This window comes from Molothrus ater, chromosome 1 (assembly GCF_012460135.2).
Source record: "Molothrus ater isolate BHLD 08-10-18 breed brown headed cowbird chromosome 1, BPBGC_Mater_1.1, whole genome shotgun sequence".
Lineage (NCBI taxonomy): Eukaryota > Metazoa > Chordata > Aves > Passeriformes > Icteridae > Molothrus > Molothrus ater.
In genome coordinates this window covers 114,645,548-114,661,433 of record NC_050478.2, presented here as the reverse complement: position 1 = coordinate 114,661,433, position 15,886 = coordinate 114,645,548, and the positions used below count along the sequence as shown (strand labels likewise).

The 15,886-nt window shown below is 39.5% G+C and overlaps 1 protein-coding gene across 1 annotated transcript; it reads left to right on the top strand.

Annotated features, from left to right (window-relative positions):
- The first annotated feature begins 1,362 nt into the window (after positions 1 to 1,362).
- On the top strand, positions 1,363 to 15,750 carry LOC118702010 (epidermal retinol dehydrogenase 2-like). The gene is made up of 7 exons (XM_036407009.1): positions 1,363 to 1,618; positions 4,948 to 5,291; positions 7,848 to 7,979; positions 8,955 to 9,054; positions 9,840 to 9,984; positions 10,552 to 10,677; positions 11,257 to 15,750. Exons 2-7 carry the CDS (start codon positions 4,971 to 4,973, stop codon positions 11,348 to 11,350), a joined length of 918 nt encoding a protein of 305 aa, XP_036262902.1. The 5' UTR covers positions 1,363 to 1,618; positions 4,948 to 4,970; the 3' UTR covers positions 11,351 to 15,750.
- The last annotated feature ends 136 nt before the right edge of the window (positions 15,751 to 15,886 follow it).

Genomic DNA, 15,886 nt, shown 5'->3' with positions numbered 1-15,886 from the left:
ACATGTGGCAAGAGGGAGACATCCTCATCTGATACAAATTAGCATAGTTCCATTTCTAGACTAGAATCAAGAGTAATGATTCCATTTGTGTATTCTCAGACATGAGACTCTGAAAGATGAAATCTGACAGTCTTAAAAATAGTTTCTCTACAAACTAGTTTTAGTCTTTCATAAGGTAGGCTAGTAAAGTGAAGCTGTCCGGTGAATTTTGTTTCAGCAAGTTTTATTCAGCAAGTTTCTTACATGCCCAAAATCTTCATACCAGGTGGGGAAAGGGGATGTGTCTTCCATCTTCTAGCCTCCAACTCCGATCATAAGGTTATTCTCAATGTTAAATACTATTAACTTCCAAGTATTAATGCAAAGCTCATATTTAAACCTCTTCAAAATTAAATAACTGGGGTGTTTTTTTTACACTTTGTTGTTTTAAGTGAGCCACTTTAAAAAGAACTTTTTCTAAAAACAAAGCAGCAGCCAGTGTCACTGTTTGACTATCATTACCCTCCTAAATATACTGCTTTAATACAATAATACTGGAAAGTAGGCATATGAATGATCATGATAATGATTTGCCAAGCAAATGCCTTCAGTCATATTTTTTCTGGTGGAACTAAGCATTCTCTCATCATACAAACTTTCCTTGAAGTTGTGAATGGTCAGCAACTTACAGTTCAGAGTTCTGCTGCCTAAGGATAAGCATATGGTTAAAAAAACCCTCCAAAACAATGCTGCCCTAAGGGACTTATGTGAATATATAGCAATAAACGAAGAGCATTTCACTGAATTAGCAAACCAAATACTCTAGTCTGGGTAGAGCCAGAACTCATTTTTTAAACTGCAGTGTCATTCATTCCCTCAAAAGGACACCACCCTGAAAGGGTCCTACTCACCCGGTGAAGCCACTTCCGTGCAGCATAGCTTCACACAGGCTAGGTGACCTCTCTACATCAACCACGCCTCTAGGTGCAGGGCTCAGCACAGACCACCTCATGTGTATAAATACTTTTTTAAAACAAACAAAAAACAAAAACACAACCCCAACAAACAACAACAACAAACCCACGGAAAGAGCGTGGGAGTTAGGGCGTTGTGCCGAGGGCCTCCACCCAACAAACTACTCCGTCCTTTGAGCTTTTGACCTCTGGTCTCAGCGAAGAGCCCACGGGGAATAAGCGTCCTCACGGCCGCCCGGGGCCGCAGCTCTCCTTCCTGGGGACGACCCCACAGCTCCGAGCCGGGCCCGCTCCCCTGCCCGGCTGAATCCCACCCCGGAGGCCGGCAGCCCTGGGCGGAGCGCGGACAGCACCACACCCCCAGCCCAGCGTTCTGCGTAGCGGGCACGGGCTCAACCCCGGGCATCCGCTCAGCCCCGCGCCGGGGCGGGCTACCTGATAAAGGCAGGGCTGCCTGTGAAAGCAGGGCTGCCTGGCTCCGCCCCGCTGTGCTCCTTACTCCCTTCGCGCCGCCGCGCCTGCCCGCAGAGCCTCTGGGCCACTGTGGGAGACGGAGATTTCTTGCCTGTCCTTCACGCCGGCAGGTGAAGGTACCCCCGGTGCTGGGGGTTGTGGGCCGGACGGGACGGGACAGGACAGGACAAGACAACACAGGACAAGACAAGGTAAGGTAAGGTAGGTAGGGTAGGGTGTGGTGTGCGGTCACTCGGTGGGAGGACCGAGGGCCGTGGGCAGCCGGGCGCTGCGGGGCAGCGGTGCGTCCTGGGGAGGCGGCCTGAGGAGGGCGGTGAGCTGGGCGCTGCTGCTTGTGGGCTTTCTTATGGTGCTGGTTGGGTTGGTAGGCGCGCTGTGCCAAGCCAGGGTAAGGTTATCTAGCATCCCCCGGGGGCTGAAGAATTTACTGTTGCGCTTGGGTAGCCTTAGCTACAGGACTGTTGTACTTTTGTGGGATCGCAACTCTCCCGGTACAGTGAGAAAAGTGTATCCTTGCCAAACGCCGCTCAGGTGATTGCGTGATCAACCTTTAGTTCTTCGACTAGCAAGGGTGGTGTGTGTTCAGCTGCCAGCCTCAACCCTGGCCCTGTGATTCGTGAGCAGTGATGGTCTTTAAGACCCTCTCAGGTCTGCAAGAGCCTGTCGGTGGTGAGTGTTGGCATATACCAACAAGCCTTTGCTGGCCAAATTATCTACACTCGAAATCTGTCTGATAAAATGTGGCAACAGCTCTCTGGCCACAGAAAGAAACAACTTTCCCAGGCATTGTCCTGGGGGAAGGTCTGTGAAAAGATCAGAGAAAAGAATGAGAAACAATTCTTACTTTCACTTGCTGTATCTGTTGTTGTGAACACGTGGAATGTGTTGTGGAGATTTGTTTAACGAAGGGTGGTTTCTTAATTAGCCAGTGGTGATGGTGTTTGGATTGGTCGACCAATTAGGTCCAGGTGTATCGTAACTGTCTATAAAAGCAATGGGTTTCTTAATAATTATATATATAATAAAGAGATTGACTAGCCTTCTGAGTATCATGGAATCAATGCTAATTATTACCCGGCTGGGGACCTGCAACCCCAATAAAACATTGTAGAACATCTGATATTTCTCTACTGCATAAAAGCCCTCCACACTTATGTCTCTGTGGACATAGGCATACTAAAAAAACAATACAAGACATCAGAAGTGATTTGAGATTTTATATGTGCCAAAGGCCCCCTTGGTTAATTAAGGGGGGTTAATTGTAAATACATCCCTGATCACTTTAGTTGACAAACCAAAATCGGCCAGGTGAGCGGCAAATTTAATTGTCTGTATGGATATGCTTGGTTACAGTAGCTGGTTTAATTAGCAATACTGATGCATTGAGTGAGATTGGAGGCCCAGTCAGATTTGAGTTAGGGGAGAGATGTGTCCGTGGAAATTAAGCATCTTGTTGAAGGATGTAGAGTTGGTCTTCTAATAGGAAGTCTCCTGTGGTCCGCATGCATACACAACTCTGTTTCATTAAGTGAAAGGTATACTTTTCTGAAAGATCTAATGTGCCTCTGACCTATATAAACTTAATTCTTGCTTAAAGAATTACTGTCATAAATTTTCAACTGAGTTCAAATTGTGTATTGCCTCTGAAGGCAATTGCCTCACTTGGTTTTCCATAGGGATTAACTTTAGCATCTTTATCTATGCCAGAGATACCAGTCTCCTTTCATGCAAATGCAGGGTGTTATGTTAAGTGCATTAAATTAGTGCAATCAAGTTAAATTCAGAAGCTGAATTTATTTTAACTTGTTTCTTCTGTTTTAGACTCAACAAAGAACTTGGGCTTCCAAAAACTTGCACTTTTTTATGTGCATGAAATTTAATAATGTTTTTCCTTTATAACTATATTTTTGCTTAGAACTGTAATATCTGTATAGATAAGAGAGCCTATTACAGGAGATGCTCATATTGGCTCTAGAAAAATGTTTCAGTGCTGTTTTGGTATTCGTTTCACTTCTTACTGGAGTTACTGCTTCTGCGCACATTTTGTCACATTTTAATGAGAATGAAGAATAGAAAGTACTCAATAGAAAGCATTCACCCCATGCCTTTGCCAGAAAGAACTTGTTTTCCTACCCACTATGTCTGTGGCAAATGTTTTTTCTGTTATCAGAACAGTTTTAAGATGTTCCAATGTTTCTGCCAGAAAACTTTCTGAAATAACTAGCTCTGCTCTAGCAGAGGCCTGTTTCTTTTTAAGACTGGCCTAGTTTCCCCATGTAGAAAACCTGAGATTGATAGTTACACGTGTATGTTCACAACCTCAATTTCATGAATTTTGCTCAGAGTATCAGAAACCTAAGTTACTTATCTTCTGGCACTTGTCAAACATGATTACCTACCTATACACGTGGATAGCAAAGTTAACTAAGAGATGTAATCAGGCTGGGTATGTCTAAAAGTTGCTAAATGTCTGAAAGTGCTAAAGGTTGAAGTGTAGGTGCCAGCATGCTCTACGTTTAGTTGAGAAAGAAAATGTTATTGTTTCATAATGTTGTTAGTCAAAGATTAAAACCTGTTTTAAGCAAGGATTAATTTCTTGCACAGCTTTTGTATGCTGGAAAATGAAATAATGTTCCTCCAAGGATTTAAGGCCTGCTTGGTGTTGGCTTTACTGGGATGTGTACAGATTATGAGCTTAAACATGTACCTGAGATGGTATGATTCAAGCCTATGACATTTGCTTAATGCAGGGAGGTGAAGAGAAGAAACTCAACAGCTTTGCAGTGCATTCTCTAAGAGCTGTGTTCAACTGCAGAAGCAGGCTCTCCTCAATAATGGTACTGCAGGTAGTTGAAAAGTCAGTAGTAACACACAAGTATTCACCTAGTGTGCTTTGGAGATTTACAAGCATATTGTCTTCTGAAGCTCCTTATACTCATGTTTTTTCAGCATAATTGGGACTGTGACTTGTTCTGCATATGATTTCATGGTGACAGGGAGTGCCTACGAAGCAAAAAACATTATGGTCCTAAAAGGAGAATTTTTCCTGACCTGTAGTACTAGTGTGTGAGCACTGAAGTTCTTTGATCAAACCATAAATTTTGATTTGTGTCATGCATTTCTGTTTGAGATGCTTAATGGCCAGATTTTTATTAGTAGTAGTAGTATGTATTTATTTATTTTAGGTTTTTGTCCACATTCTGTCAGAGCAGAGAATGAAACCTATGGTATGAGGGATGGGGAATTTCTAAAGTAGATGAGGGCAGGTGTTTCCTATTGCTGCTGAATGGTAAATGAATTGTATACTGCATCTTAGAGGAAAGTGGAAGCAACCTGGAGACAGAAACAGGACAAATTGATTAGATATCCAGGTGTATGCCTATATATTTCTTTGAAACAGTACTCAAAAGCAGGGTAGAGAGTATTTAGAATGGATCTGAAAATGTTTTTGCAATATTGATGTTTGCATTTTCTCTATGGTTTACTCTATCTGGTAAATTTTTTGGGCTTTTTTAATCAGATATCTGAAGAAATAGCCTGAAGATGAACTTCTTCCTGGAAACATTAAAAGTGATTGTACTTCTTGTTTACTACTTACTGGAGTCACTGGTACTCTTGGTTGTTCCTGGACGGAAGAAGAATGTTAGTGGTGAAATCATATTAATAACAGGAGCAGGAAGTGGCATTGGAAGACTCTTAGCGGTGAAGTTTGCCAGCCTTGGAGCCACGCTGGTCCTCTGGGATATTAATCAAGAGGGGCTCAACTGCACAGTAAGACAGGTCAAGGAAAAAGGAGCAGCAAGAGTACACTCTTATGTCTGTGACTGTAGCAAAAGACAGGATATCTACAGAGTAGCTGACCAGGTAAAGTATATTTGTGGCTTTGGCATTATTCCAAGATGAGTGCAAGCATGGGTGTAAGATGCATGAGTAAGTTTTCTAGTGGATTCAAAGCAAGAGATTAAAGTTAATTAATTCTGAATGTATTGCTTCCTATCTATTTCAAGAATTCTTGTTTTTAGAGTTGACTTGTGTATCTCTACTCCTTAAAAAATAAAAAAGAGCTGGCTCTTTTTTTCAGTAGCTCATTTTAACTGAGTAGCTTCTTATTTATTCATTCAATGACTGAGCAGGCACTTAATCGTGAAGTGCGGAAAATCAATTTATTGAAGCTAAAGCAGTATTTCAAGTTCTGGCAGCCTTTTACCAAAAGACCATACATTGTAAAAAGGATTAACTGCTTAAACAATTTTCAAATAATTCCATTGCTGTGAAGAGATTTTGGCAGACTTACTTTATCTGAATTAATAAATGTATCTTGATGTCTTATATATTTTATTTCTTTCTTTCATTTCTGAAGAGCTTTGTAAACATAGCATGTGGTTAAATAATTTGGGCAGACTAGCAGTATTGCCAAAAGCTAAAATTGTTAAACAGTTTCAAGTCTAAGAACCTGTTCTCATTCACTTAAAATCTGCTAAACTTAACTGTTGAACTAAGAGATTTCCACTGTGAGTCTTGCTTGGGGATGATTTTTTTTAACAAAAAGTTCAGCTGTCTTCAGGACATCTTTTGGTTGAAGTAATGTTTTGGTGGTCTTTAAGAAGCTCCAATTTTCTGTCTTTTTCTGTCTGTGCAAAAATGACTGTGATAGGCTTTCTGATACATGAAGCTTGTGTATGAATTGCAGCTTGCTAGAGGCTGGTGCTATTGGTTTTGTATGCCAGTAATGCTGTTCAGCTTTGGTCCCCCTTGCAGCTATTACACCAGCTGAGCTGGACATCTGCTGTCCTTGCAAAGAAGTTGCATGTCTCTCCATAGTCCTGTAGCTGTGCTTCCTGCTGAACTGGGAGAGCTGGAGGAAGAATATAGTAGTGTGAAGGATACTGGAATGAAGCAGATGAAAATTAACCTTTGGGTTTGAGAACTTGAATTGAAGGCTAGCACTCTGGGCCCATGGAGAAAAGCAGTGGCTGAGCCACGCTGGTGAAATTTGAAAAAGAGAACTGGGTGTGGATCTGTGTGACATGGGTTCAGGATGATGCAAACAGCTTGCAGGAACAAAGAAGTTGCAGTAGGGTCCAGTGTGTGGTCCCTCACTTAAAACCTTTTGTCAGCAGTTCAGCAACTGCCAGATTCACTAATAATCCTCATGCTAATCTGCATAGAAGAAAACACCTTACTACCATTATTTCAGAAATGTCATGTCCTGCTGATGACGTAGAATCATCCAATCTTATCAGTTACAAAAACACTAGTATAGGTGGTGCTTGGTGCCACTGCTTAATTCATGCAGCATAGTAAACTTTGGTTCTTAGTGTTCATACTTTGGGAGATATGACAGCATGGTTCCAGGTCCTTTTTACTCTTCTGGTGATTCAGCTTTATGCAGGCTTGGAGTTTTGCAAGACTATGGTCTTGCAAACTAAATTTATGCTGGTAGGGCAGGATATGTTTGAAAATTTTGCTCCCAATGAAACAATTTTATAGCCAAAATGAAATGTATGTGGATCTTTAATATGTGCTTCATCATCCACACAGAGACAGCATGAAAAAGTTACTTCAGTAGGAAGAAACATGAAGAGCCTTTTGGTTATCAGGTCATTGTTTCTTTCCTATACCAACAGATAAAGGATAGCCTTTTGGCTATTAAAACCTATAGCTTAAAATTTATTTCTAATGTCTCTGTTCCAGAAGTACCCAACTCCTAAAGCTTAGTTAAAAAAAATAGATTAGAGCAATTTTAAGGAATACGAGGAAGCTAAGCTAGAATAAAGGATAGGTGATAAATTATTCTTTAATTCTTCACTGTGTTACCCATTTCATTTTTCGCAGGTAGCTCAGGTCAATGACTTGTATCTCAAATTCTATATTAAATATTTTCATTCTCCTTTGGAGAGCTGACATAATATCTTGCAATCAGCTAGCCTACATTTTTCTCTCAAATGGGTCTGTTCATGAAGGCTCTCAGTCTGGAGCTAAAATGAAAACTGTACCTCCTCTTACTGAGTTTAATGTATACGTACTATTTTTTAGCCAACTTAATTTCTGGGGTAGAGCATACCAGATTCTAGTCCAGAATTACTCTTTAGTTTGAAGATGTGTTTACTGTAGAAAAATACTTGTTATATTAGTTAAGCTTTCTCCATTAAAGACTTATCTGGAACATTTATCCTCGGAAACAGAGGTGCTGAAAGCAAAGCTTGTGTGGAGCTGTTGAGCTCCACAAATCTGAAGAAAATCTATTTGAGAGCTCACATTTAAAAAGGAATCAGGTGAGACTTCAAGAACCTGAGGTGTTTGGATCCATAACAAGTTCAACTTATTTAAATGTGTAATATTTCTGTTACGTTTTCATAAATAATACTTGGAAAGAATGTTTGGATTTATTGCGCGCTCTCTTGATGCTTTTTGTTTTAGGTTAAAAAAGAAGTTGGCGATGTCAGCATCTTGATCAACAATGCTGGTATTGTAGTTGGGAAGAGATTTCTTGATTCTCCAGATTCACTTGTAGAAAAAACCATGGAAGTGAACACAATAGCACACTTCTGGGTAAAACCTGTATTTTGCATATACATACTAAGACATACTTTTAACATGTTTTCAATGTATTTTGCCTTTTAGAATTGAGGAAAACATATAGACCTCTTTGGAAGTTCAGTCAGAAATGATACAAGAAATTATTTATTTGCTCTGGAGTGGGTAAAATTTTTTTTAAAAGCGTGGAAGAATGGATTCTTTGGGAATCTCTAGTGTAGGCAGGTGGAAGCACTTCACATTTAGAAATTCTCTTAAGAACTGAAGTCCACCATCTGCTAAATTCTGAGGCTAGTCATAAATTACTGTCTCATTATTAACTGACATGAAGCAGGCCCATGTTAATAGTTACTGCCCCAAGAAATGTTCAATTCTACTTCAGTTCTTCTGTTCTGTTAATGTTCTAGATGTTCTGTGGCTGTGATAATTCCAGTAAGAAACACCACATGTTCTGATAATCCTCTTGATAATAAGTGAAGCTTTTGTCCAGAATGAGTAACCTGGTGTGCTTTTTCTTCCTTTCAGTGAAGGCCGGTCACCTATATGGTGTTTCTATCATAAAGAATTGTATAGAAAATATTCAATCATGTGTCAGTTTATTTAGAAATAAATTTAATCATAAAGATTTAATTAATTTAATGGAAGGAAATCTTTGCCATTTCACAAAATCTGCAGTAGCACTTAATTCTTGTTTGAAAGAAACTTCATGACTAGATTAAGCCATATATTTAGCTTTCATCAAGTTACCAACTGCCTTGGGTAGTACAGGTAGGGTAGGAACTCGCCATTTAAATAGTTGAAGGTTAGAGTTCAAATAACATGCAGTTCAAGCTCCACATACATACACACACACATCTTTCCATAATGGAAGGGGAAAGCTTATTTAAACTGTTGGGAGAATTTCTCCAAAACCATCAAACACCTTCAAAATATTACGGCGTGTAGCTTACTTAGTAAAATGTTACATTGCAGCTCTGATTTACTTTGCAGACTTACAAAGCCTTCCTCCCAGCAATGATTGCTGCTAACCACGGACACTTGGTTAGCATAGCAAGCTGTGCAGGACTGTGTGGAGCCAGTCAGATTGCAGGTAGTGTATTAAAGAGGATTAAAGCTAATATTAATTTAAGTAATTAATTTGATTTTAAACTGTGCAGTCAATATCTATGGGGGGGGGGAAAAACTAACTTATTTTGAATTTCTGGATCTTTCCATATAGTTAAAGCCAGTAGTCAGACTTTCAAAACAGCTGACTTTAAACAGATAATTTCTTTACAAAGTGTTTTCCAGAAGCTCAGCAGTGCTGTGAAACAGGTTTTTCTGCCAAGGCAGAAGGATCTAGAAGCCATATAGAGCTTTGGAAGCTGAGAATCTCAATGTTATTAAAATTTACTTGCAGGTTTCTGATAGGGGAGAGGCCACTTTAGATATAGAGGGACCTCAGAAGGCATTTCTGGAATATGTATACAAAGAGGGCAGAATATGAAATAAGGTGACATATCAGTAAAAGAAATCTAGCTCCCAGAGAGTTTCAAGTCAAAACCACATTAGAGAGTCTTGAAAAGGTGGGTTTGAGGCATAATAAGTGAGTGCATGGATTTAAAGAAAAAATGGTATGAAAAACAATTTCATTTACCATTGTTCATTAGAGAGTGAAAAAATGGTAGCAGACATGTCATGAGAAACTCTCTGTCTGCCAGTCTAGAACAACAGTTGATTTAGGAGAGGAAAGAAGAGGAATGAATCAGATCAAAAGCAAATTTTAACCTAATCCTGAAAACCATTCTTATTCTGATGTGAAGTGGTTTAGTATTAGACAGTAAAGTTTAATTTTTAAATTTAAATATTTAACTGCAATAATGTTTTATTTTACAGATTACTGTGCAAGTAAATTTGCAGCAATTGGTTTTGCAGAGTCAATTGATATAGAGATGAGAAGTCTGAGAAAGACTGGTGTTAAAACCACAATTGTGTGTCCTTATGTGATAAACACGGGAATGTTTGATGGTATTAAATCCAAGTAAGTAAACTCTTGTGAGGTTTTTATGAAAGTTGCATTTTTAGCATGTTATAAATCTCTATTTCCTTTATGAAAATCACGAGCCAGGCTTTTTTCTGCTTGTATTACTTTTAAGGGTTCAGATGGGTGTTATCCCATGACTGGGCAACTCAAAAGGCCTAGGTACTTTAGTATTCATTTAAGGTGAAAAGTGAAACATAATTGGTGTCCTTTCCTTTGCAGAAGCCAAATGCTCTATTTGTCCTCTCTGATTTCTAAACCCTCATTCTCGTCCTGAAATTGATGGTATAGCTTTGCTCAGTATGCACGTATACTGACAAAGTTTGGGAGCCAAATAAAAGTCTGGTGTGTCTTAGTATGAGGTCTCTAGTTTTGTCTTATGAGAGGTTATACAGGGGGGAATAATCATGTCCACTCACTTTAACATAATGAAGATTCTCTTGTTCATAGGACTTGTGGTATTTATTTCTTTTTTTTTAGTTGAATAACTGTAAAATTGAGACTTTTTTGAAGAAAATGTGAATCCAAAGCAATTTGTATGATAGCAATAAATACTCTCTTTTTTAGGTGGCCACGTCTGCTTCCTGTTCTGGAGCCAGAGTACGTGGCCGAGAGGATAATCAGGGCTGTTCGGCAGAACCAAGAAGTCCTGTTTATACCACGCATTGTTTATATTTTCTATTTTTTAAGAAGGTAAGTTATGTTTCTTTTCCCCTCTCTCTTTTCTGTTTGGGGATGCTTAAAGAATAAAAGAAGCTTCTACTTGCTAGTTTGAATTTTCATTAAGTTATGCACATTTTTGGAAGGGTTTTGTTTGTTTGTTTATTTGTTTCTGTGGGTTCAGTCTACCCTTGGGCCATAGAACAATGGCAGAACTATCTAACTGTGCCTTGCTGACTCCACTGGGGTGCAGTTTTACTGGGGGCTGTAGAGATGACCTGCTTCTCCATTACTGCATGTCAGAGAATTATTGGTTGGAAAAGACCTCTAAGATCACTAAGTTCAACTGTAAATCCATCTGGTGTCTTGCTCTAGCATTTGGGCACTTTTGACTCTGTTGCAAGCCAGGTTGGAATACTGATCTGTCTATAACCCAGGCTGCCAAATGAGTGTAAAGGATATTTTGAGAGGACCAGTGGGTCTATGTTCTAAAGAGTATACTGCCTTTGCCAGTATTAGCCAGGTTAAACTAATTCTGTGATAAAACTGCACAACTCTTCTGATATCACTTTGTTTCTTTTTGTCTTCTTCTTCCATGTCCCTACCTTACAGCTTCCTGCCAGTGAAAGCAGCAATTCTCTTTTTAGACTACTTTGGACTCAGTGATTTAATGAATACCTTCAAAGGTCGACCAAAGAAGGAGTGAAAAATTACAAAATTCAGAGACAAGCAGCTCTAAAGTCGGTGTTGAAGTTAGTTAAAGGTGGTGGTGGGTAAAGTTCACTTCACTAGCAGCTGTGAACTTTGGGTGCCTCATTTTGCAATAGTAACAAGATTTTTAAGAGTTGCTTTTTAACTGGCTCTTAATCAACAGCTTTCATCTGAACTATTGTTTTTGAATTGTTTTCTTTTCACCTGATTATGAAAATACATTAATTGAACTTAGTTGCTTTGGCTTATAATGCCTTAAAATGGATCCTGCATCACAAACCAATAATTGGCAACTTTGGGGGCAAGAAAAGACCAAGAAACCACATGTATTTAGCAGGTATCCTGAAAAGCCTGTAGTGGATCTGACTTCTTGCTGCCATTCTGTGATCCACGAGGATGATCTGTACTGCTGGTGCCATTACCATTCCTGGTAAGCTGAGGAATTCAAGAATTTCCTCAAACAACAGATTCTAACTCTTACAAATGAAAGTTTTGGGAGAAAAATATACACAGTGTTGGTGAAAAAAAACAACTACATTTATTAATTTTTGGAGGTGTGATCTCTCAACTTCCAGATGACAATGGATGTTGAGACAGGGATAGGGAAGGATATGTAAATTAAGCATTTGTGCTGCTAATCTACTTTGTGCCTAATTTATTTTAAAAGCTAATACTATGACTGCAACTTTGTAACAGAAGTCTTTGCATCTTTTAAGTACAGTATTTTAAGAACTATTTTAAATTGTCATCTAAGAAGAATAAATTTGCATTTATAAAGCATGAGACTGCCAGTCTAGGTGGGCTATTCAATGTCTCATCAAAAGAGACAATGAACTACTAAAAGCAAGGGTGTTGTGTTGTATAATAGGGGTTTCTCTTGGGATTGTTTCAGAAAGGAATGATGTTGACAGAGCTGAATGGTATCATTACAGCCATCCTTTGAGTAACAGCATAATGTTTTGCTTCTCTGAGTTGGGTGATAGGTTGCCTTGTGTCTACAGAGACTTGGTTTACTTTCTGTTTACTCTTAGGACTGTTCATTTATTTTGAGCATATGCTGTGGAGGCATTGCCCTTTTTGACAATGGATGTTAGAAAGCTACCTTGACTTCTTGTAATCTAAAACAAGAAAAAGGAAGCTTATGTGTACATCACTTCTGTACATGCTAAATCCACTTCATCTCACAGTTGTCTGCTAGCAATTGGTATAGCAATTGGAACAGTATGGAGAAAAGGGGGACTTTTTAATGGGGAGTCTTTTTTTGTTTCAATGATGGCCTAGAAACTACCTTAATTTCCCTTGCCTAAACGCATAGTAAGGTTTATTAGCAGAGAAAGGTTCACATAGAGCTACTTTACTACTGATGAGCAAGAAACACTGAGTAAAACAAGTATGTTAAAAATCACCTTACCTTTATGATGGATTGATGAGAGCTAGATTCAGAGTGATGAAGAAGAGATTTGTTTCAATCTCCTTTCAGATCTTCAGCTTCTCTTCCTCAAAATTTTTACTCATTTTACAGTACGCCTCCGGAAACAGAAGTTAACCAAGTGAAAAAGAGGTTGTCTCAATGTGCAATCCATACACACATTGCAGTGTTCACAAATTCTACCACTAATTACTATGTGGTGTATCTGTGTCTTCAGCCTCCTCACCTTTTTATACTAACAGAACATACTTTTCCCTCCTGGAGCAAAGGGGAAAAGTGAGCTCTGCATATGCACACTATGAGTATCAAACTCCAGCTCTAGTGAGAGCAAGTAGCTTTTCATTTTTAGTGTCTTTGTGAACACCTTCTGTTGAGGAAAATTAGAAGCAGTAAGTCTGGCAGTAGGATTTAGGGATTCTCAGCAGGTTCATGTTTGTCAAAGCCCTAGGACAATTTTACCTGAAAATCTGTGCCAGATAAATACATCTCTGAGGAATTTTCCTACAGAATCAGTGGAAAGGACCTGTGCTCGATTAAGTTTTGTATATCTCTAAGGTTGGAAACTCTACAACCTCTCTGGGTAACCTGTTCTAGTGTTTGTTCATGCTGTTTAAAAACAGATAAATGAAAATTATGTGTAAATTGAATGTACTTTATTTCATGTCCTTTCAGAGGATACCACTAAGAATCTGAGTTTGCGTTTCACACTTTCCTTTTAGGTACTTATACACATTGGGGGGCTCAACCTTTTCTCAAGACTAAGCAGTCCCAGAAATATAAATGTGCTGCTACCACATTAAATATTGTGGTCACTGGTAAATTACATCGTGTACCTGGAGGATAACAGCCTGTCCTGTGGTGTTTTTTATCTCCTATGATGGCATGAGAGATGTGGAGTTGTATCCTGGAGGTCAAACAGCACACATCCCTCCCCTGTGTTCAGGAGGTTGCTTGAGTGAGTGTTTGGATCTTCAGCTGAGATATAAATTTCTTAAGATAAAAGGTGGCTTACTTCCAGCATAACAATGATCTTGACTGATTACTTTCCTGATGCCAAAAAAGTCTTTTCTTCTGCTCTCGGCAAGAAAACTCATGGAAGGATCCTTGTGACAGCCAAACAAGAAGATAAAACTTGAAAAGGAAGAGCATTTCATTTGTGACAGCATAATGTCTGACTGCTGGACAATATATCAGGCAGCTCCCACAAAAGAATTGTTGGTTTCATGGCCATTGCCTAAAATTTTAAATAGTCTCTCCCCAAAAATGACTGTCCCAAATTTGACTAGGATGGCTGCATTAGCCTAATAATAGTTTTTATGGTGAATCAAAAGCAGTCCATGGTATTTTATTGCTTGCTGTATTTCTTTTTCATGTGGGATCATATTCCTGTGGTAGCAGAGATCATGCTATCCCCTAATGCTTCAAAACATGGAGAACATAGTGCCAAGAAAAATTAACTTGATTAAATCCTTTGAACAAGATTGAGAAGGAAGGCAAACAAAAAACCAGCAGCTGAGATAGAAGCTCCATTATTATTTTATGAATTTGGAATTCATACCCAGAAGCTATGTGCACCTGCTTGGACTTTGGTGTTCATAGTGGTCTGGTTTCATTTCAGGAAGGAGCCAAGCAGGTACCTCTTCTCTGGTAACTTTCCTCAGGACAGTTGGTCTTCCAAAGACACCAATGTGGACTGCATAGTTTGCTAAGCAGCTGTTCAAAGCCATAGGCTGTGTAAAATAAGCATTTCAACAAAATAACTTGGCTTCTCTCACTGACTTTTTCTTTGCTGTGACAATCAAGAGAAATTATTTTGGATCCACAGTTACCAGATATTCTAGGAAAATGCAGGATTGCTGTCTTTCAGGTGACACTTTAAAATGTGTTATCAATGTCTCAATAGGTAGGGCAGCGCTACTAGCTGTCCACTCACTGCATTCAATACACACTTGCTCTCTAGTCTTAGGTGTCTCCAGCTTGATGATATTTTCTCTGCCTTTCAAAGCCTCCAGGCTAACAGCCTGAAGTTCTGTGAGAACTTCACAGATAGCCTGTGGCCTATGGCTGAGGAAAACATAGCTCTGCCTAGGGAAGAGAAGTGGAAATACATCCCACCTTCTTCCTTTACCCTTGGCAATATCACACTAGGGAGATGAGTGGCCTCAGGATTGCAACAGAGATGTTCAAGACAAAGATGTGACAAGGACAGAAGTTCTATGCCAAGGTGCTCTGTGTTGTTGCATCTGCTGGGTAGTTACTGCTTGATTAAAACAAACTTTGGCTCTTGGTACAGCTCTGTTGAGAAATTTTACACCTTATCCAAGGTCAGGCATAACTACATCTAAGGAAACATTGTTCTGTAGGACTTGTAGTGGTGTAGTCTTCCACAATCCCTGCCCAGGAAGGAAGAACCCTAAGACATATTGTTACACTTTGGCCTCTCCACCTCTTGGGATCCAGAGGGAGCAACCCTGGCTTTGGCACAGAAAGAAGAATCAACAGAGCCAGAGATGGAGCAGCAGCAGCAACCCTGTCAGCACATGCAGCCAACAACAATTACAGAGGTTCTTGCTGAACAAGTTTGGCCTGTTGGTACCAGGAACTTCATGCCTAGAAGGTACCATGGTGAAGGCTACCTGGGTGATGGTGCAGTCCCCCTGGGCAGGTATCTACGTCACCTCTGTTAACTGTATTGCTGTAAAGGCAGCTTGCTTAGAGGTTAATGCAAGGTGATATATGATGGCTGAGGAATCTGGTTGAGCACATGATCTTTAATGATTGTTCCCCAGAAATAGGAATTCTTGTTGGAAGGTTAACATGGAAGGTCTTCTCTATATTAATTCTAGAAAACATACTTTGCATTATTTATTGTCTGTGTATTTCTGTCATGATAATGATGATTAACCCTGAAGCACACTCACACAATGCACCATACATAGCTAATAAAGCTACAAAACTGATTTGAACCATGCTACAGTTATTGTGGAATGTCCTACCTGTGTTCTGGGGAGCTTCTAACAAATTAAGAGAAAGCTGTCAATTCCAAGTAATCACAGCAAGGGTGTTGTATCAAGAAGGAGCAAATATCACTAGAATAGCCAG